The sequence below is a fragment of the Glycine max genome, chromosome 8 (assembly GCF_000004515.6).
Source record: "Glycine max cultivar Williams 82 chromosome 8, Glycine_max_v4.0, whole genome shotgun sequence".
Taxonomy (NCBI): Eukaryota; Viridiplantae; Streptophyta; class Magnoliopsida; order Fabales; family Fabaceae; genus Glycine; species Glycine max.
Genome location: NC_038244.2, coordinates 46417297 through 46438000, shown reverse-complemented (window position 1 = coordinate 46438000; position 20704 = coordinate 46417297). Strand labels below are relative to the sequence as shown.

At 31.1% G+C, this 20704-nt stretch overlaps 2 protein-coding genes across 4 annotated transcripts; one reads left to right on the top strand and one right to left on the bottom strand.

The window, feature by feature from the left end:
• The first annotated feature begins 1276 nt into the window (after nt 1-1276).
• Nucleotides 1277-6958, top strand: LOC100797891 (uncharacterized). Of its 3 annotated transcripts, XM_041017626.1 has the most exons (6): nt 1277-1404; nt 1791-3068; nt 4148-4183; nt 4442-4577; nt 4800-4943; nt 6492-6958. In XM_041017626.1, the coding sequence occupies exons 4-6, from the start codon at nt 4566-4568 to the stop codon at nt 6858-6860; spliced, it is 525 nt and encodes a 174-aa protein (XP_040873560.1). In that variant the 5' UTR covers nt 1277-1404; nt 1791-3068; nt 4148-4183; nt 4442-4565; the 3' UTR covers nt 6861-6958.
• Nucleotides 6959-11083: 4125 nt separating this feature from the next.
• Nucleotides 11084-14961, bottom strand: LOC100797347 (putative E3 ubiquitin-protein ligase XBAT31). The gene is made up of 8 exons (XM_003532265.3): nt 14569-14961; nt 14226-14285; nt 13752-13823; nt 13506-13627; nt 13254-13394; nt 13060-13167; nt 12073-12328; nt 11084-11719 (listed from the first exon to the last, which is right to left on the bottom strand). The coding sequence occupies exons 1-8, from the start codon at nt 14755-14757 to the stop codon at nt 11351-11353; spliced, it is 1317 nt and encodes a 438-aa protein (XP_003532313.1). The 5' UTR covers nt 14758-14961; the 3' UTR covers nt 11084-11350.
• Between the last annotated feature and the right edge of the window lie 5743 nt (nt 14962-20704).

The following is a 20704-nucleotide window of genomic DNA, read 5'->3' as shown; positions in this document are numbered from 1 at the left end:
TCAAAACCATTAATTATTAAAAAAATAAACAAATTTATTAATCCTAATTTTTAGAATACTATACTCATCTTCTTCTTCGCGAATACTTCTTTTACCTTCACTGCTGCACGCGATTTCACCGTATCATTAGTCTGAAAACTAACCTAATGTGTCTCTATTTATAGTTAAATACTTCTAGTTTATTGTTTACTCTATTTTTTTTTATTTTATAAATAAGAACTCTATTTTATTTCCTATCAAATAAATAAATAAAATATCTTTTTTTATTTTCTTTTAAACTATTATTTTAATTAATAAAGTTATTTTTCCCTATTTATTTAATTATAAAAACATCATCATTTTTATAAAACTATTTATTTTTAATTAATTTTTTTTTAATTTATTTTACGTGTTACAACTTTATCATTGCATATGATATTCTAGCCCTTCAATATATTTTATTAATGTAAGAAACTTTCATTTTTAGTTAAAGATTAAAAGGTAAAATAATATATTTAAGATCCATATAAAATTTAAAAAATATTAATTTTGTTTTCATAAAATATTATATTGATTTAATTCCTATTAAAATAAAATATATTTTTATTAGTTTTTAGTAATAATTTTAATAAAATTATTTTTGACATTGACTAATAAACTTAATTTAAAAAGTATTAATTCATATATTACAGTTACTAAATTTTATTTAAACATTAAATAATAATAATAATAATGGTGGTGATAAACCTTTAGCAAGTGGATCCATAATATATTCTATACGGAGTCTCAAATAATTGTAAAATTGATTGAATGATAGAAGGAAAAAAAGAAAGAGAAAAGATCGAGATTCAATTTTTTCTGCTAAATTAAATATTAATAATTAATATATATCGAGGCTCCAAAACAAACCTGACGGCTAAGAAGGCACTCGCACGTCATACCTCTTTCTGTCTCTCATTTGTGAGTTTCAGATCTAAAGTGAATGAATGATCAAATCTAGTTAGTTACTTAAATTCTTTCCGTTTGGAACTTTATTAATAATTAAATTCAAGCTTTTTTTATTGTTCTTTTCTATGTTCTTTTGGTTAGAGGGTACAAAGAATGGAGGTGATACTTTTTTTTGTCTGAAAAGACTTCTTTGATAATTTCCAACTATTTCATATTATTCCATATCATACTTCAGGAAAGACGGTAATGGGACCATATTCCCTTCTCTCTCTTCTATATTACAATTATCAATTTTATTCCTCTAACTTCTTTTTCAGATAGATAATATATAAGGATCATCGTCTTATAAGTTTTAACCATCATTACTAGAGAATAAAATATAAGAGTGTTCAGAGGTGAATCTTCATAAAATGCCTTTTCCCCTCAACCAACCTTTTCTCTTTGGAATTTTGTGCATTGCTTTGGTCCTGACTTCAGGTAATAAATATAGGTTAATTTCATGAGAAAAAAATAATTCTACAGAACAATTAATTCATGGAAATACGAAAAACAAAATTGTATCTTTTTAGTGTTATTTCTTAGTCTTATTAATTTATTCATGAAGAGGTTAGGCTAGCTAGTAGGATCCATCAACTAGATGAAGTGGTTAATTAATGACATCAATTTCTTTTTTAAAATATCGATTAGATGAAAAAAAGGTTGAATATGTTTTGACAAGATCAATAACTGTCTATTAATATTAGGTATAGTTAATACATAATCTTAATTACCTTCATTTCATATCATTAATTGATAATTTGATTTGTATTTTGAGAAAATCAATATGAGCTATATATGCATAAATTTTTTTAACTTGTTTGTAGGATCAGTGACATGTTTGGGTGGGGATCAATCGGGGATAATCTGTATAGGAGATTGCTCACCAACTTGCAGCGGTGACTGTGTTGGCCGTGGTTATAAGAACGGAGGCTCATGTTTCTTATTTTTCTCATCTTTTATGTGTTGTTGTAACGAAAATTGACTACTTTTTACCCCTCTCCGAAGCATGAAAAAAATAAAACATTGGTTGCATACCAATTGGCTACCAAGAATAATGCATTTATCCATGGCTATGAGAATGGATGTGCTTCTATGGGTTTTAATTTGCTGTATTTTGTTATAAGAATTCACTACTTCGTACCCCCTCTCCAAAGTATGAAAAAGATAAAATTAAATATAGACCTCATCAACAACTTTGGTATTAACTTGTAATTGGAGTTATATGTTAGGAGCTTATGCATAGTAGCTAGCTATAGTTTTCATCATAAATTGAATTTCATTAAGAAAAAGTTTATTGACATATAATAAATTCATCATGAGAAGTAATTAATTTGTAATTTTGCTATTCGTTGGCAACTATATATCAATAACAATGGAATTTTTTGGAAGGAAAATCAAAACATATTTCACTAACAAATGTTACACATGATATATGAAGGAAATCAACTTAAATATTTCTAACTATTTTTTTATAAAAAAAAAACTTAAATAAGGGTATAAGTTTAAAAAGATAAAATAAAGTAAAAAAAAATTGAAGAGTTAATCAATTCGCGCATCTGTCTTTTTTTTGTTTTACAAAAATACCCTTAACAAAATCTAGCTAGTTTTTTATTTGTGCATTTTGACAAAATCTTGTTAAGATAATCAGTGAACACTACTTTCGTCTACACGATTTTGTCAACGAAAACTAGATCTTGATTAGGTCCGTGTTATTGATATCCCCTTTTTCATCTTCCCACCTCCATTTTTTGTAAAATTACTATTCTAGCCCAAAAGCATATGCTTTTATATGTTAGTGGCCTTTGTGGAAAATTCCAACTTTTGTACGTTGGCAACTGCTTTGTGAATTTACTGTGTACATAGCTAAATCTTTTATATTTCTGAACTTATACGCAGTCATTTTCTGCCTGTGGATGTTGTTACGAAATGAAGGAAAGATGTAAATGATGGTTAGGATTGGTTAGTAATATCTGCCAGCATCGGAGACATTGGTTGATATGATATGGAATTCAACATTCGTTCGGCTCTCAACGTGATATTTTTGAATTGGCATGCACAACTTTGTGATCCATTGACCATTTGCACACAGATTTGATTGCAATGTATTTACTGACTTGTTATTATACATGTATTTGAAATTGCAATAAAGTTGAATAAAGTCAAGAAATGCCATAATAAAATCATGCAATAATGCCCATTTATGCTTATTTTTAGGAGAAAATATCAATCTGTGATAATTGGATCAGCCCATAAAAAAATTAATTGGATCACAGGAAAATAATTTTTCTTTAGAGAAAATTACAAAGGAAATAGTTGCTCCTGAGTCCTCTACAACTACTGATGTGGAAGGAGGTTACTTCTTGTTTGAGAAAATTCACATTCAGTGGGCTTAAAATTTTTTTGGGTGAAGTCAGTGGGCTTAATGTGACAATTAGGAATATTGTGACTAGCATTGGCTACCACAAAAATAAACCAATTCAAATTCTAGTATCACAAAAATAAAAAATAAGATATTCAACGAAATAAAATATAAATTCTGGTATCATAAACTTTTCTTTATGTAAAAATCACATCAATTAGTATTTGTACTTTGGGTTGTAAATAGACATGAACCTTTTTTTTTTAACAGAAAGACTATGAGATTTAATTATTAATAACAAACTATTATCATGAATAAATTAATTGAATTAAATATATAATTTAATTATTAATATAAAATAAATGATTTAAACAATAATTCAATTTTGTAATATTTATTTAAAAATCTCTCAAAAATCATTCACCAAAACCACCTACTACTCCATCTATTCTCTCATATCAAATAAATAAATCATAATAAACCTATAAAAGTTAAAATCTGTTAAAAAAAAAAACCAATTTGCATGGAGCATAGTGTCTGTCTTACCCTAGTAATTATAATAATAATACTTTATCACTGGCTTAGAAAGAAATTTCTCATATAGAGGCTATTCAAGTTATTACAAGTACAGTGGCTTTTTTAAATATATATATATATATATATATATATATATATATATATATATATATATATTCTCTCTTGCTCTTACTCTTAAGAGTTAAGTCTTACCCTTTGTATTGAAGTTGCCATCTTTTTTAGCTTCTCAACTCTGTAACTGATACCAAATTATTCTCACTTCTGCCTCCGTCACATTCTATGCAGAGTTGCAGACCCTCCGAACCCAAGAACCTGAGAGAGGTAAGTAAGTAATAAGTCACTCTCTCTCTCTCTCTCTCTCTCTGATTTGTGACTTTCAGAGCAAACAATAATGTGGCTAATCAGACATTTAAACCGCTTCAGTTTGGAACCAAAGAAGCTCTTACGTTTGTGTCTCTTCCCCTTTGGTCAAATGTCAAATTTATGCCACTTCTGTAGAATGTAGATGCCAACATTGATTTGTAGTTTTTTGCACTTTGTTAGTAAATTTTGACTTTTTTATATATTTATTTTGGTCAGAGGGTACACAATCTGGAGGTGATGGTTCTTTGTCTGAAGTGACACTTGTTTGGACAATTTCACAGTATTTCACTTCACTGTGTCATTCATTTCTACACCTTCATTTCATTCAGCAAACACAGTAATGGCTCAACAGGTTCCATCTTCTCTCTCTCTCTCTCTCTCTCTTTCTCACACACATAGATATACACATAAATACACTAACATAAGGTGCATAGTGCATACCCATATTGATGTTATCTGAAGCTCTTTCGTAAAGTTGGTTGCTTTTGAATGATTTTGAGGGTTTTGTTTATAGCAGCATATTTATCTGATTTTGGATTTTGGTTTTTGTTTTCACATTTGGTAATTGATGCAGGAAGAAGGGTGGCCTTTGGGATTGAGATTCTTGAACTCTAGAATTGGGCTGATGAGAAATGGTTCTGGGTCAGCCTCCTTCAGCACTGTGCTCACTACTTCTCACACCCCTTCAACTGATTCTTCCTCAGATCTTGACACCGAGGTTTGGCATTTTGTTTCAACAAAAAGTCAAAATTATTATTAGGACAAAATGTGTTTTAGGTACTCATTTTTTGGTCAAAAGATGGTCCTTGTATTTTTAAAAATAATGATTTTGGTCCTTGAATTAGTGGTGATTGATGAATTTCGTTTTTCTTTATAGAACATAGGATGCTAGGAAGGATGAAATTCACCCATTATTAAAAATACAAGGACCAAAGTTATTGTTTCTAAAGTATATGGATTAAATAAAACCGGTGTTAACTGAAAATTGAAGGTCTAAAAAACATTTTGTCATTATTATTATTATTTTAAGATACTGTTGTGAGGACCACCTTGTTTCATTGATAACATTGCTACTTACTGCTACCGATTCCTTTGTCATAAGCTGCTATGACTTTCCTAGTATGTTGTTGTGTCATTGTTGTTGTTTTTCGCTTCATTTTGTATTTTTAAAGCAATGATGGCACCATTTTAATTGTTTTGGGTATTATTTATCAAAGTGACCATAGCCTCAGAAAGAGACATCTCAAATATTTTGTATGTATATTTGCGTATCTTGATGCAACTTTTTTGGTACTACGAAATAATGACTGTTTCACATACCAGCAATGGGTTAATGAAGTTTGATTGTGACTTTTGCACTTCTCATATTCACACAGCAATTTTCCCTTCTCGGTTGTTGAACCATTTCCTTTATATTCAGCTGGTCTTAACTTGGACATGCTTTACTCTTTCATGCTGGTTAGAACAATGGCTTTTGACTATGAGTACTTTGTGCTTATTTCTCTGACGAAGATAAAGCCTTTTTTTTTAATTTTTTTAATGAGTCCAAACCAAAAATGAATAGGAAAAAGAAGCTACATGTAATGAACACGCTCATAAAGCTTCGGATCTCTTCCCCTGTCGGTCTCTTTTGGATCCTTCGCTTCTTTTGTGTGTAAATAATTGCTTTGGCTCTAATGGGGTCCATGGCATGGCCTAGCACATAATTGTTTTGACAGTGAGTGACGTTGATTTCACTTTAATTGCCATTTTGTTGGTATACTGTTTGTCATTTTGAGATCAATTGAAGGCAACCTTGGTTGAAATTTTAAGTCTTTTATTAGAGGGGTTTGGAAATACATTTTTAAAATGTTAAGAACTACCCTTGAAGAGTGTGAAAAAGGGACAATCATATTGTAAAACAGATCAAACACAGAAGGTTATATGATAGTAACATTTTCCATAGATGCTTCTTTACTCTTTAGTAATGATTGTGTGGGAGCCTTGGCATAATGATAGGGTTGCTACCTTGTGACATGAACAACATGGTCAAGGGTTCAAATCTTGGAAATAGTATCTTTGCTTGAGGGAATCTAGATGGGAGCCTCATGGGCCACCCCATTTTTATGTAACTATTCTTTATTGGTATTTTTTTTCTGTAATCATGTTAATGAATGTGAATTGAAATTCGGAATATATTCTACTTGTTTATAGATCGAATAGAAAGTATTCATATGTGCCATTTTTTAATAACTATTCTTTACTCATTTGACATGGCTTGCTATAGTCTACTGGATCACTCTTCCATGACGACAGCATTACACTTGGAAGCCTCATTGGTATCTCTAGCTTCTTTGAACTCTCAAGGAGATCAACCAGGGGAAGAATGGTGGAACCCTCCAAGGACAACAAAAGGATTCACAAGCTGAAGCCTTGGTTGTTTTCACTTTGTTCAAGGCTAAGTACTGATGCAGTGATTGGGAATGATGCTCCCTCTCTTGGTCACTACCTTCAAGCTGAGAGAAGAGGTGCAAGTACTTACAGAAGGAACCAATTTCCTACCACTTATGGACCCAATGGTTTCTCCCCTATTCAAGACTCAACCTCACTATTAGTGGGGAGCCAAATTGATCCTAACAGAGAAATGGAAGAGTGATGAATAAGGAACATCAATAGTTTTCTCTTGTTTGTGTGGATGGATAATTCAACATGTGATGAGCCCTTGTTATTGATTTATATTTCATTCAGAGGTAATGGAGTTCTTTATCTGTTTCCGGAGATTCTCCTGTTTGGTAATTAAATTTCAAGGCATTAGGATGTTATGTTCTGTACTCCATTCTGTCCCACATAGTCAGCAGTTCTTTATGATAGTAATAATAAAATAATAAATACGTGCTGCACACCACAAATTTGAACTATTGAAGCCTCACGCAATTTACTGCAGTTGCATACCATCCTGGTGTGGAAGAAGTTATTACATAGTGGTTTGTATGCTTGTTTTGTATATTGGTGGGGATCAACGGTAATGATTAGTACGTCAAATCCTTTCTGCTTTTTGCTTTCAAGAAGTAAGCACATCTCAGGTCATGCTAAAGTACCACATTATAAATAAAATAAAATAAAAATGTCAGTATTTGATGATTAAGGAGTATTACAGGCGGAGCTTGACTGCCCGCAAAAATTTCCCCCTTATTTAGGCTTCTGCAGTGCATAAGCAATTAGATTAAGAGTAAACACAAAACACCAAGGATTCAAGGGGTCAAGAAAAGTTTATATAGTTGATAAGAAATAAATTTATATTTTATACGTATGTGAATTTGATTACTACTTTTAATGTGAAAATCTTATTTGGTAAATAATTTATAAATATTTTTATAAATGCTCATTGAATCTGGAGGTTTACTTTGACATGGTGAATTCCTCATGCCTAACTAACCCAAACTTTTTCATCAGCAACAAAAAAAAAGGTTTCAGCAGCACAAAATAAAAGCTTCTTGGATGAGTATGTGTCCAAACTTCGATGAAAAAATGTTTGGGATTAATCTTAACGACTTTGCACTTTTTCATCATATGTTCACTATTCAAATTATGTGAAATCGAGTAGTCTGGCTTAAAGAAATGAACACTCACATTTTAATGAAGGTAAAATCCTTTTTGTGACACTCTTTACCTTGATATACATATTTATATAATAAAATATATGAAAATACGAGATTACATAAAATGAGATTTTATTTTCTAAGCATAAAAGAGTTCATGTGGACAAAAAGTTCACATTCACTTCACTGTTACTAAATAAAACTTATCAGAAACATTTTTTGCTCAAAACATGGTCGTTTTAGTTTACAAAACAACTTAAGTCAAGTAGCAAAATAAAATAAAGTAAAATAACATGTTCGAAATATCATGCAATTAAAATAGAAATCTATGCCCCAATGTCATATTCTATCATAGCATTGAATCTTGACGTCTTTTAGCACAATATTCCTTAAAACAATTCACCTAACTATCTACTCTCACGAACAAAAGGTTTGAGATCATCACATGATCAAAACACAAAAAATACACAACACACAACACACAACACACATGAAGTGAATTATCACATTCCTAAATAAGTAAAGATAAATGAAAGCACATATACATATAATATAAGCATAACGAGCTCAACTTAGCCCAATTCACATCATTTTACCACTCATTGCATAACGTCACTTGTCCCCAAGGATTTAATCAGAAATCACATTCCACACTTTTATATTAATCACGTGAACAACACATTTCTAGTACAACACAACATCTCACACTCACACAATTCATTACCCATCATCATGTAACAAGTCACAATGATCATTACACATGTGTTATGCGACAAATACACTAAGACTCAATCCTATATGAATGTGGTACCATGTCAGTGAAAAACAACATCAAGGAGCCTAGGAGTACATAACAAGACACGCCACACAATGAGTATGTCAGGTCACTCTCACTAAGTAAACTCATAAGGTGGTCGATCAGGGTTACTCTATTTTGTGAGAATGCTTCAACCATATGGGATCAACATAGGCTTAAAGGAGCACTCAAACCGAGTGTATTTACCTCTAAGACCTAGACTCCGAAGAATTCATTAGGGTCTCTCCTTCCTGATTCAGGTCCAACCCCTAAAATAACTTTTGCACGCAAACACTGCTCATGAATTATATAATACCCACGACCTCACACTTGTCTTCAAACACGTTCGACACATTGCACTACAACTTAACACCTCAGGCTCCTAACTTGGAACCCTACACTTTCCTTTTAACACCTCACGCATAAACACTTTTTTAAGGTAAACACTAGTTAGATTATGTATAATTCACAACTCACAACACAAGTAATATCACATCAAATATTAACCACACTCTTATTCACATTCATATCTCATGTTCACAGTTTAACATATCATAATATCACAATCCACCATCACATGTTCACGTGTATTCCACAGATTATGCTCAACTTGCCACTTATACTCGATCTCAATTATAATTTCATAATCCCAAAAGGATATGTCATTACGCCTGATGTTTATTTATACATCTTTATAACATTCATAACAATATTCATAAGGTACAACATACACAAGTACATCAAATCCAACTATAATATTCTCAAACTCCAACACTTGAATAATTTTTGGAATCATACTATAATAACACTACAATATTATTTACATCAAATATTAATATAAATATATAACTATATATATATATATATATATATATATATATATATATATATATATATATATATATATATATATGTATATATATATATAACTAGCACACATAATATTGGATGAAAAATTTCAAAGTAAGCTTTCAATGTACCAATTCCAAATAATTATATGAACATTTTACTATACATATATTTACACACACACATGTAACTAACATGAAACAAGGCATAAGAGTAAACAATTCAAATATATAAAAAAAAGTAGTAAGCAAATCTGTTGGACTCAATTATATAATTTTTTTTATAAGTAAATATTTATATAGTAACTAAACTTGCCATTGAAAATACCTTTCTGGACTAACATGCATAATATGATATTATTAATATGAGTTAATCTCAAATATTTTTAAAACACATATATATGTAAAAAAAAAGTATACATGAATTCATATATATTATCTAAGAATACACCACACAATATACTAGGAATCTTTCGGCAATTTTAATTATAGTATTAATTTCAAACTATATAAAAAAATCCAAAAAAACAAGAAAAGGAGAAAATACAAAATCAATATCTCACTCCCTCTTAGGTCTTAGGGTAAATTCATCGTTACTTAATTTCATCAATTCACGCTAATTAGAAAAAACTCAATTTCTAGGGTTCACACTCAATACAAGAACATATAAATTTTACAATAATTTCGCATCAGCACATCAATTGGTCCATCAAACACAATCAATTCGTAGTTATCATAGTACAAGAAAAATTAAAACGCATAAAACACCCCAAAATTAATCTCAATTTGATCCTCTAAGAATCTCTGCACATGTTCACTCTAACCCCAATTTCAATAAACTCATCTTTTATCTCTAAGTGGGCTCAGGTGCGTAGTCTGACATTGATAGTGACGTCTCTAGCGATTCTCTAAGATTCCTTAAACTTTTCCTCTTGTTGTTTTACTAGGATTTCCAAGCATTTGAGAGAATGAAAAGAGATTGGAACCTCAATTTCACTGTCTTCGTGCGAGGGGGATTCTCTCTCTACATACATTATTTAGAAAATTCCAACGGTGGGAATGTGAGAAAATGAGTTTCAAACCCGGTGTTCAAATTTCAGGACAATCCAATGATTAATAAGTCTGAGATCGTAGTTTTACTGAAACGTGTTTGAGTGTATGTAGAGAAGCGAGAGTTTTGGAAAATGAAAAAGAAAGAACGAATTTACGAAGAAGAGAGAGCCTATATATCTTATTTTAAAAACTGATGTCTTTATTTATAAATAGGATATTCTGAGCTTATTATTTATTGAATTTTTTTTTCTTTCATTGTTTTATAACATCTTTTTACTTTGAGCCTATTATTTTATTTGTTTAACTCTATTTTCTCCCTATCAAATAAATAAATATAACATTCTTTTTATTTTCTAAAAACACATTTATTTTATTTACCTTAAAACAATTATTTTAACTAATAAAACTATTTCTTCTTATTTATTTAATTTCAAAAACCTTATTATTTTTCTAAAACTATTTATTTTTAAAAAAACATGACGTTACACTTTCTTCTTTTCTTCTTATAAATGGTTAAGAACGAATACCTGTGTGTGTGAATCCATATATGTTTACCAAAGTTAAAGCAGTGAAGAAAACTACCTTTAACTCATGGATACTATGTTTGATATTTGGGGGGGAATACATAACTGTTCTGATTCTCCAATTCCAACTGAGAATCAGATTACAGAAGTAAAAAACTCAAACCGACTACAAGCAGCTGTCTCTCATGACCGTAGTGATCTTTGGACAATTGTGAGAAAATGAATACAAATAAGATACCAATATAGGCAGTTATCAAACAGAAATTAAAACCACCATTTATATAATTTCCTGCCGGCTTGGAATCAAAATAATCACCACCACTTTATCATTGCTTTTCATCTGTAATTTTCCCTGAATTGCGGCCGGCAATCCTTCCAAATGAGCCCATGGCCGACAAGCTCTTGAAGCTGCTGCTCCCTTCACTGAAATTTGATTTCCGTGATCTCCTTGGCTTCATAGGGCTAGATTCCACTTCTGTATCACTGATTTTGTTAATCTTAGCAACCAGTAATTGAAGAATGGATCCACGGCAAAATGGACAAACTGGTCCAGAAAGGCCGGTAGTAGCAGGATCAAGCTTTTTGTGACAGCATAGCGCTAGGGTGCAATGAGCACACATTTGATGGCCACAGGGTCTTACCTCAATTGTGCATGCTTGGTCAAAGCATATGCAACATAACTCCATATCGCTAGCCTATACAAGGAGAAATAACCAGCAAATAAATAATTCATCATCTTTTCTAGACAAAATGTTCATTCCATTTATTCCAGAAAAAACACCAACATGACGTATTAGCATTCTAAGTCCTGAAAGCCTCCAGAATGAAGTATTAGAAAAGAAATAAAAATGCAGCCAACCAAGTGACTAACCTACCAAAGACTGCATTGCAGATGAAATAGTATTGTATAACATTCATGTGTCTCAAAGAACATTCTTGGAAATTCTACCAAAGTATATAATCTTTAACCAAACTAAACAGCAAAATGCATTAAATTAAAACTTATAAATCTAAACTCTGAAGCAGTCGAGAAAGGAAAATTTTGTACCTCAGAGGCAATGTTATCATCTTCACTCTCAGAATTCAGTGGGGATGGAGGCATGTCAGTCTCCTTTAGTATGGTCTTCTCCCTCTCTCTGTTAGCTTCTTGCAAGGCCTTTTCCAGTAAGGCCTTTGCTTCTTGATTGAGCTCGCTGATGAACTTTAATGGGGATGGCCAAACAAGCGGTGCTGCAGACGAGGGATCCAGCAGGGCAGCACATGCCTTATGCTTGTGCTTCAGGGCAACTGAGAATGGTATTTTCCTGAAAAGAAATATTTAAGCCAGACCTTAACAGATTAGCTTGTGGAGACTAAGGAATCCACGAAATTTCAAAAAATATGGAAAGGACGAGGGTAAAGAAGGAAATTATGCTCTGTTGATTTTAAACGTCGTTAGGAAAAATAAAATCTTTACTGGCTCCATGTGTTACTTCTACAGAATCATTTATCATTCTAAGATGTAATATGTGAATAGTGAAACCCAAAATGCTTCTTACATAAGGGATATTAAATTATAACCAAGTACAATATTGGACCAAACCAATCAATAAAGTTTGTTTTTTCATAAGCCTTATTTTAAGATATTGAGGTGCACAATGTAGATATCAAGCACAAATTATAGTCAAACAGTCTCTGAAGTATAAGCTTAAGTATTTCAATAATGAATTTGCTTCTTCAGCAAATGAAGTTCAGTTTTAAGGAGTAAGAATTGCATTCTGAGTCTATAAAAGTTATTTCTTAACCAGCAAGCAAATTTCAAAGTTTCAAGACAGTTGGGAAATTCACTTAAGTAAAAAAAATGAATCTTATCAATTGATTCATTCCTTGTTTAAATGAATAAAGAGAAATTAATTAGCAAATTAAAAATTAGATATGCATATTTAGGAACTTAGCATCTTTATACTGATAATTGATGACTGAACCTTCAAGTCTTTTCCTTAGTGATCTACACTGACAGCAATGGATCTTGAAACTGTAAATGACATTTTCTTACCCAGAAGAATCTAATTGAAGTCTATCTGCTCCCCAAGCAAGCAACATCCGGACACAGTCCAAAGAACCACCACGGGCAGCCATATGAAGTGGCGTGCTTCCAGGGTAACTGCAAATGTTACATTCATCAATATGAAAGAAAAGTCATCAAAACTCTTACAAGACTGACTCATGCATAACTTCTAAGACAATTACCCATATCCACCAGTTGAAGCACAAACAAGAGCACCATTGTCTAGAAGGGCATGAAGACATTCCGGCCATCTATGGCGAGCTGCAAGATGCAGAGGGGTGGCACCGTTTCCATCTCTTATGTTGACAAATCTTGCAAATCCCCTGACAATTCCATTGAACAATTAGCATCACCAGTCATTCTTGTATATGCTTGGATCGATATTGGGTGTGCCTGTGTGTGTATGAAGAGAGAGAGAGAGAATTGTGTCTAACCAAGAATCTGCAACAGGTGTGGAATGAGCAGCAGAAAGAATGACCTTAAGGCAGTCTATATTTCCATAATAAGCGGCATAGTGCAAGCAAGTTCTCCGACGTATAGAATCAAACATCAATATCTGAAACATCAAAACAACTATCACTACCCTAACTAGGAGAAACTCATGATCAACTTTGACAAAATTACCACTAATCCAAAACATTCAATTTGAAAAAATAAACAACACAAAAAGCATGACATACACTTGCTCCGGCATGAATAAGCTTCTCAACACAACCAGTCTTTCCATGCATCACAGCCAACATCAACGGGGTCTACATAAAAAAAACAAAGCTCATAAGAAATCAAAATAAACCATATAAGAAACAGAACTAAAGAGGGTTATAGCCTATAGTGCAAAACTCAAAAGAGTAGAGACTATGGCACGTTTGGATAAACTTCTCCACAAGCACTTATAGGAGAAGAAAATAAGAAGATAATATTAATTGAGCTTCTCCAATAAGTTAAATCTAAAATCAACTTAGTAACTCAACTTTTGGAGAAGTTTAAAGAGAAAACTTCTATAAAAGCTGAAGTACATAAGTTGATTTTAACTGAACAAGCTCAATTCATTTTATATTCTTATTTTCTTCTCTAATAAATGCTTATAGAAAAATTTATCATAAAACATAAAGAGATCAATAGCAGTTACAGATAAACATAGACAAGAGAGGCACCTGTTTATGGCGATTCAATACGTCAACATTGAAAGACCTATCCAACAACATGGAAAGAACCTGCCCAAAAAAAACAACACCATGATCAAAACACATAAAAAGACACAGTAACAAAAACACAACACCATTCAAATCCAAGAGACAAGACAACAAAGCTAGTTAATACAAGGCTGGTTGGTTGGTAGGGTGGTCATGAAAGAAGGAAAGAAATGAGGAAAAAGTCGCTGGTTCGATCCCTCTTACTAACAAAAAACCAACAAACTAACAAATAACATTTGTGGCGCATAAAAGAACAAAAATAAAAGGTAGTTAATGAATAATGAAGCACAGAAGCAAGAACAACCTCGATCCGACCATTGGCAGCAGCTACATGCAGAGGAGAAAGGCGGTCACAGCCAGTGGTGTGTTCCAACACAGTGGGGTCTTCCTCCACCATGGCCTCAACAACCTCCAATTCTCCACTTGCAAGTGCTGGGAAGAGCACACCATGCTCCTCGTGCTGCTGTTGCACGCAGCTTAGCCTCTGACCCATTTCCTTGATCACCACTCAGCGCCGCCGGTATAGGTCGCCGGAAACAGCCTCACGCGCCACCTTCCACGGTGGTGGTGACGTGGAAGTGTGTCTGGTTCGACTCTGAGGGTGATAGATAGATAATCTAAGTATTGGAGTCTTCTTGGAGTTTGGACCTGCCCGCTCACACTTTCGGGCAGCTTCACCAAACGCGTATCAATTTTTCGGGCAGCTTCCGGATATTTAGGCCAAATTAATATTAAAAGTTTGTTTTGGTTTCACTTTCTTCTCCCCAAGATTCTTTGGTAAACTAAATCGTGTAAATTGGGTACGCTAATTATTTTTTTATATATGAACATGTTAATCGTGATTGGAGTCTTGGTTCTATAATAAATAAATGAAAAAAAAAATGTTTATGTGTCGAGAGAAGTTAAAATTCATTTCAATGATTTTTTTTTTATAAAAAAGAGTTAATATCTAGTTATCTAATGAAAATGTTTTTGATAAGCACTTATTTTTTAACTAATGTAAGTATGTAACAACATATGAACAACGTAATTAATATTAATATTATTTAGAAGAGAGAAAAAAATAATTACAGTAAATATGATACTTATATAAATTTTTAGTGTGAACTTATCTTTTCTAGTGGGTCATTTTATTTAATTTTTCCTTGATGACTTTATTTCATAAAAATCAAATCACCTTTTTTTTTGTTCTTTATTGTTTTAAGTAATTAGAAAGATGACGGCGGGTTTGTTATGCCAGTATTAATTTATGTAAAAATGTTAAATGCACGCGTAAGTTTGACTAGAAAATTAAAATTTACAAATGCATGGATCTTGACTAGTTTTGCATGGGTTGATTTTATTTATTTTGTGATGTGACAGAAATTTTTTAAAAAATATTTGTGATGCGGTGATTTTTCTAATGATAAATGGCGAGAAAATTGGACTGAATTTACCACATTTTCCAGAGAGGGGAGCTGAAATAGGAGAATATAACGCAATTTCATAAAAGGTATTTCAAAGTATTCTTTTTTATTTTTATAATTTAATTTTACAATAAAACTAATATAGGTTTTAAATAATTTTTTTCTTTCTAAAAATGACTTTTTGAAACTAGTTTTATTAATTTCATTTCTTAAAATTATAAAAATAAATATCTGTTAAAAGAAAAGTATATATGGCAGCTGAAATTTGTCAGTGTAGGTTATTTTTTATATTAATACGCATCATGCATAATAATTTTAAATACTGTCTTATTAATTCAAACATTTAAAAAATAAATTTCATTTAAAATAATTGTAAATCAACATTAAGCATATTAAATGTTGCATCTATGAAATCCTTAAAATATCAACACAAGTACTTTTTTATGACATGTGATTCTTCGATTATACATTAATTCTTCAGAGGGAGAGAAAGTAAAGGATAAACACTAAGTAATCATGATGGTTCAATTCTTTTATTTTTCCTTTGGTCGTTAATGATGATGATTGATTTGATACTTTATAATAATAATAATTAATATAAAAAGTCTTACGCAGTATTTGACTATTAGGTAGGAGTATTTAGGTAAGGAGATATTTTTGTTTGCTGAATATTTAATAAGCTTTCACTACCACAGTTATACATTTATAGGAGTAAAATTAATATAAAATGTTTTTTAACATGAAAACTTTGTAAAAGTCATCACTCACCATGATGGAATTAATGTCACTCGATAATAAATAAATAAATAAAAATATCGTTCAAATACTGAGTTAATTTAACTAATTTTTAAGGCCCATTAATGTTATGAGCATGAACTTTAACTCTTTAAGATCAAATCATGATTTCCTCTAAAATATTTTCCTTATTCTTTTGAGTAAATTTCCCCTAATTATATTCACCTTAGAGTATACAAAAGTAATCCTAATATGTTAAAGTTTCGTTCATTTCCACGGATATCCTTACTGTTTCGCTATAAAGATCTATCCTTGCACATCTTTTGTAGAAAAGAAATAGCCTATTATTATAAACTTTGCCTTTCGGCTATTATTTCTTTTTCAAGAATTTGCATGTCAAAAGTAAAGGTATGAGTTGTTTATCGTTTTTAAAAATAGTTTTTTTAATTAATTAATTTTCTTAGTACATTTAAAAATATTTGCCCATTGAAGAAAATAGAAATGACACAAGAAAACATCTCTCATTTGTTTATATTTTCTGTTTTTAGAACACATAAGTAATTTTTAAAACTTAATAAATTTTGGATAAGAAATTGATTGTTGATCGTGTGAAATTAGTTTAGAAAACAATATTTTAAACAAAAAAAATATAAGAAAATTAAACAGAGGCCCTTAGTATTTCACACATTGTATCAGTGCTTTTAAATACAAATAAAATTGAAATAGAGAAATTTAAAGTTATATAATAATAATTAAAATATATGATTATTTAAATTATATATAAATTATAAATTATAAAAAAAATAATCAATTTAAAATTAATAAATGTTACATTAATATGCATGAATGAAATGTATTGGAATGGATCAAACTTGTGCAACTGTAAATTATTTGGTCAATAAATAATTGCCATGATGTTGAAGATCCATACCACCATACCGCGGTTGCTGTCATTCTGTCTTTTACAAGAAAAAATGTCAGTATTATTAATGTGATGTTTAAGTCACTTTAGTTAATTTTATTTTTTATTATTTGAAAAATTTATTTATCTAATTGATAAATAAGTTTTTTAAAATAATTTTTAGTGTTTTTTAAAATATGAAATAGTATTTTTTAAAATTTTAACTTTTAAGTTTTTATATTTTATTTCATTTTTATCCTTAAAATATTTATTTAATTTTTTTCTTTTTTAAATATGTTATTTTATATTTTTTAACTATTTAAATAATTAATTTTATCTGACACTTTTTATCCGTTAATTTTTCAACTTTAAATTAATTTTTCAATTAATTTTATCAAATATAAATTTACAGTAAATTACACTTATTTTTTTTATGTTTAAGACTTATTATATATTCAAAGGGTTACATGATAAGGGTTTATGAGAATGATATTGACTGATAAGGGTGTTATATACATTTCTTGCTCAAAATTTAATAACATTAGTAAATTTGATGTTTTAGGAGAGATAAAATAAATGCATTTTAATTAGGATGGTGTAAATGTAATGAGTGATAAATATAAGAGAGTTCAGTCTATATGCTCTATTATTTATTCAAAAATATTTTCAGTGCAAACAAAACTGGATAATAGAACTTACCGAATCATTTAGAAACTGGAGAGAGACAGAGAAATCTTAGTTGTTTTAAAGATTCATAATTTATTTTCTCTCCTTTAAAACTGGAGAAATAAGAAACAATTAGTGGGCTAGTGGTATGGATTTAAAAAAGAAAATACTTAAGAAAAGAGTAAGATATAAACAAAGTTTTAACCATATAATGAAGAAGAGATGTCAAGACCCACCTGTCTGCCTTTATCCATAAGACGCAATATCTTTTGCTGTAATTACTAATTATACCATGTTTGATGTTTACCCAAATTATGAAGTATTGACACCGATATGGACACCGGACATGACACGACACATGGACACCTGTAATGTCCAAAATATAGAACGTAGTAGGGGTGTCGTGTCGGTGTCGGACACTGACACGGATGCGTGTCGAACACCGAACACGGCAAGGGATTAGAGTATCCGAGCTTCATAGCACCCAAAACAGCTGGGACTGCCGGAATCATGTGATTTAGGATGTATTTGAACGAAAGCTCATCATGTAAGTGTTTATTACATACAAGTTGTTTCTATACTTGAAGAAGAAATAGGGTTAAATTATTTATGTAAATTGTAAGTTGTTTGATAAGTTATCCTGAAGAGATCATTGATATAAGATAAAATTAGTTTATGAACATATGATAAGCTATTTTAAATGCGACTGTTAGATAAAGTGTACGCACAACAGAGAAGATATCTGTTATCAATCCATATTCATCAACAGAAACACTAGAGTTTGTATATCTTCTAACTTATACAATACCACTTCCAGTTTATTTTCTCTTATTTTGGAGACCGGAATAACATAAATATCAAGACAAGATGAACTGACAAAACCACAATAACAATCCAGAATGTTGTTCAAGAAATTAAAATTGAGAATTTGTATGACACCATATAATGAAAATTGTCCATTTATAGAAGATACCATATATTTGATCATCTCATCTTGGATGGCTAGAAGGATATTGTACCAAATCAGTGTTTATCCAGGTAACACTTTTCTATAAATGAAAACTGTATCACTATTTTAGGTAAAATTAATCATTTGATTCCTATGGGATGATATACGCATTTCATATGCAAGAAAAATTTGGTATGGAGCCTGCAGTGTGGTGGCCTAGACAGAAGCAAAGGTGTCTGAAGAAGAGTTTGGTGGAATTGGGAAGTTGGAAGGAAAGAATAGATGGGATGCCAGGCTGGAAGATGAAATGAAAAAGATTGTGATGGTTTTGAGAAAGAAGGACATGGCAGACTACTTGAAGTTGAGTAAAGAAGTCTTAAACTTCAACAAGGTATTGGCAGTTTCTATGAATGCATCATGGAAGAAACCACAGAGCTAAATATAAATGAATAAGATCCTCATAAAAGAGAAAATGGGGAATTGTTTGAAATCAAAGTTGCTTTACAGCTAGGTAGGAGTCTCTCAGAACTCAGGCAATGTACTGCTTCAATTTCATCCTCACATGAAGGGAATCATTGTGAAGAGTTTGCTAGCAAACTTTTCTAGATAGTATGATTACCATGTATATTGTAACTATTAAGCTTTGTTTTGTAAATATTCTCATGACAAGAGAATGCTTGTGAATACTTTGCTTGCTGGTATTAATTATAATATTATTACTATTACTATGTGTGCTTACTATCATTGCTCCTATCATTCATCAACTAGTTGTTAGCTTGGATCCCGAGCTAATTAATTTTTGTGTTAGGCATCTGCATTGGCTTTTGTATTGCCTCCAGAATACTGAAAACAAGTGCAAAATAAGAATGAATTAAAACCAACAAGACCCAGGTGATTGAGTGCTGTTGTTTCCATTCCTTATTCTTGGGAATCTATTTCTTTGATTTGGTATATCTTTGCCACTCTATCCAATGAGCATTGCGACAAAGGAGAAATTGGGCAAATTGACCTCGGGGGTTTCATTTAGAAACTAATTCTCAAATAGGGTCTGTTTTGAAACATTTTGTAGAGGGAGTCTGTTTTGTATAAATCTTTCGTCATTCATACTGGTGAAATGGGTGGCTTTTTTGGTGCAATGGTTTAGCCAACCAAATTGGCGAAATAGGTATATAAGAAATGTCCCAGCGAAAAACAAAACAGTGAAAAAAGGATAGTCAATCAAATATTAGAAAAATTAGTAAAATACTCAAATATTAATAAAATATTAATGTAAAATTAATATTAATGTAAAATATTAATGTAAATTTATCTATTATTAATGTAAAATTGTTTCCTTATGTTTCAGCATCAATGTGTAAAATTGTTTCCTTCCGTTCGAGTATTTTACTAATTTTTCTAATATTTGATTAACTATCCTTTTTGTACTGTTTTGTTTTTCGGTGGGACATTTGTTGTGTATCTATTTCGCCAACCTGGTTGGTTAAATCACTGTACAGTGTATTTCGCTGGTACCAATGGCGAAATACACTCTATTTCACCAATACCAATGACGAAATAGTCTACAACGCACGCTGAAATATGTGTTTTGCCCGTACGAATGACAAAAGACTTATACAAAATAGATGCAAAATGTTTCAAAACACACCCTATTTAGGAATTAGTTTCTAAATGAAACCCTGGTCAATTTGCCCTTGCGTATAATTAAGATTAAACTTCAGACAGCGTGGAAGTTCTCACATTCTTTATCAGATTGGATTTTAAATCCAATGGAGTGTATTGGGAC

Excerpts from the sequence above, each read along its gene's own strand:
- LOC100797891 (XM_041017626.1), top strand. Across the intron at positions 4,944-6,491 it reads CCTCAGATCTTGACACCGAG|TCTACTGGATCACTCTTCCA; the intron begins GTTTGGCATTTT and ends GGCTTGCTATAG.
- LOC100797347 (XM_003532265.3), bottom strand. The coding sequence starts at position 14,757 with ATGGGTCAGAGGCTAAGCTGCGTGCAACAGCAGCACGAGGAGCATGGT. Across the intron at positions 13,168-13,253 it reads GCTTCAACTGGTGGATATGG|TTACCCTGGAAGCACGCCAC; the intron begins GTAATTGTCTTA and ends TAACATTTGCAG. Across the intron at positions 11,720-12,072 it reads ATGATAACATTGCCTCTGAG|GCTAGCGATATGGAGTTATG; the intron begins GTACAAAATTTT and ends CTCCTTGTATAG.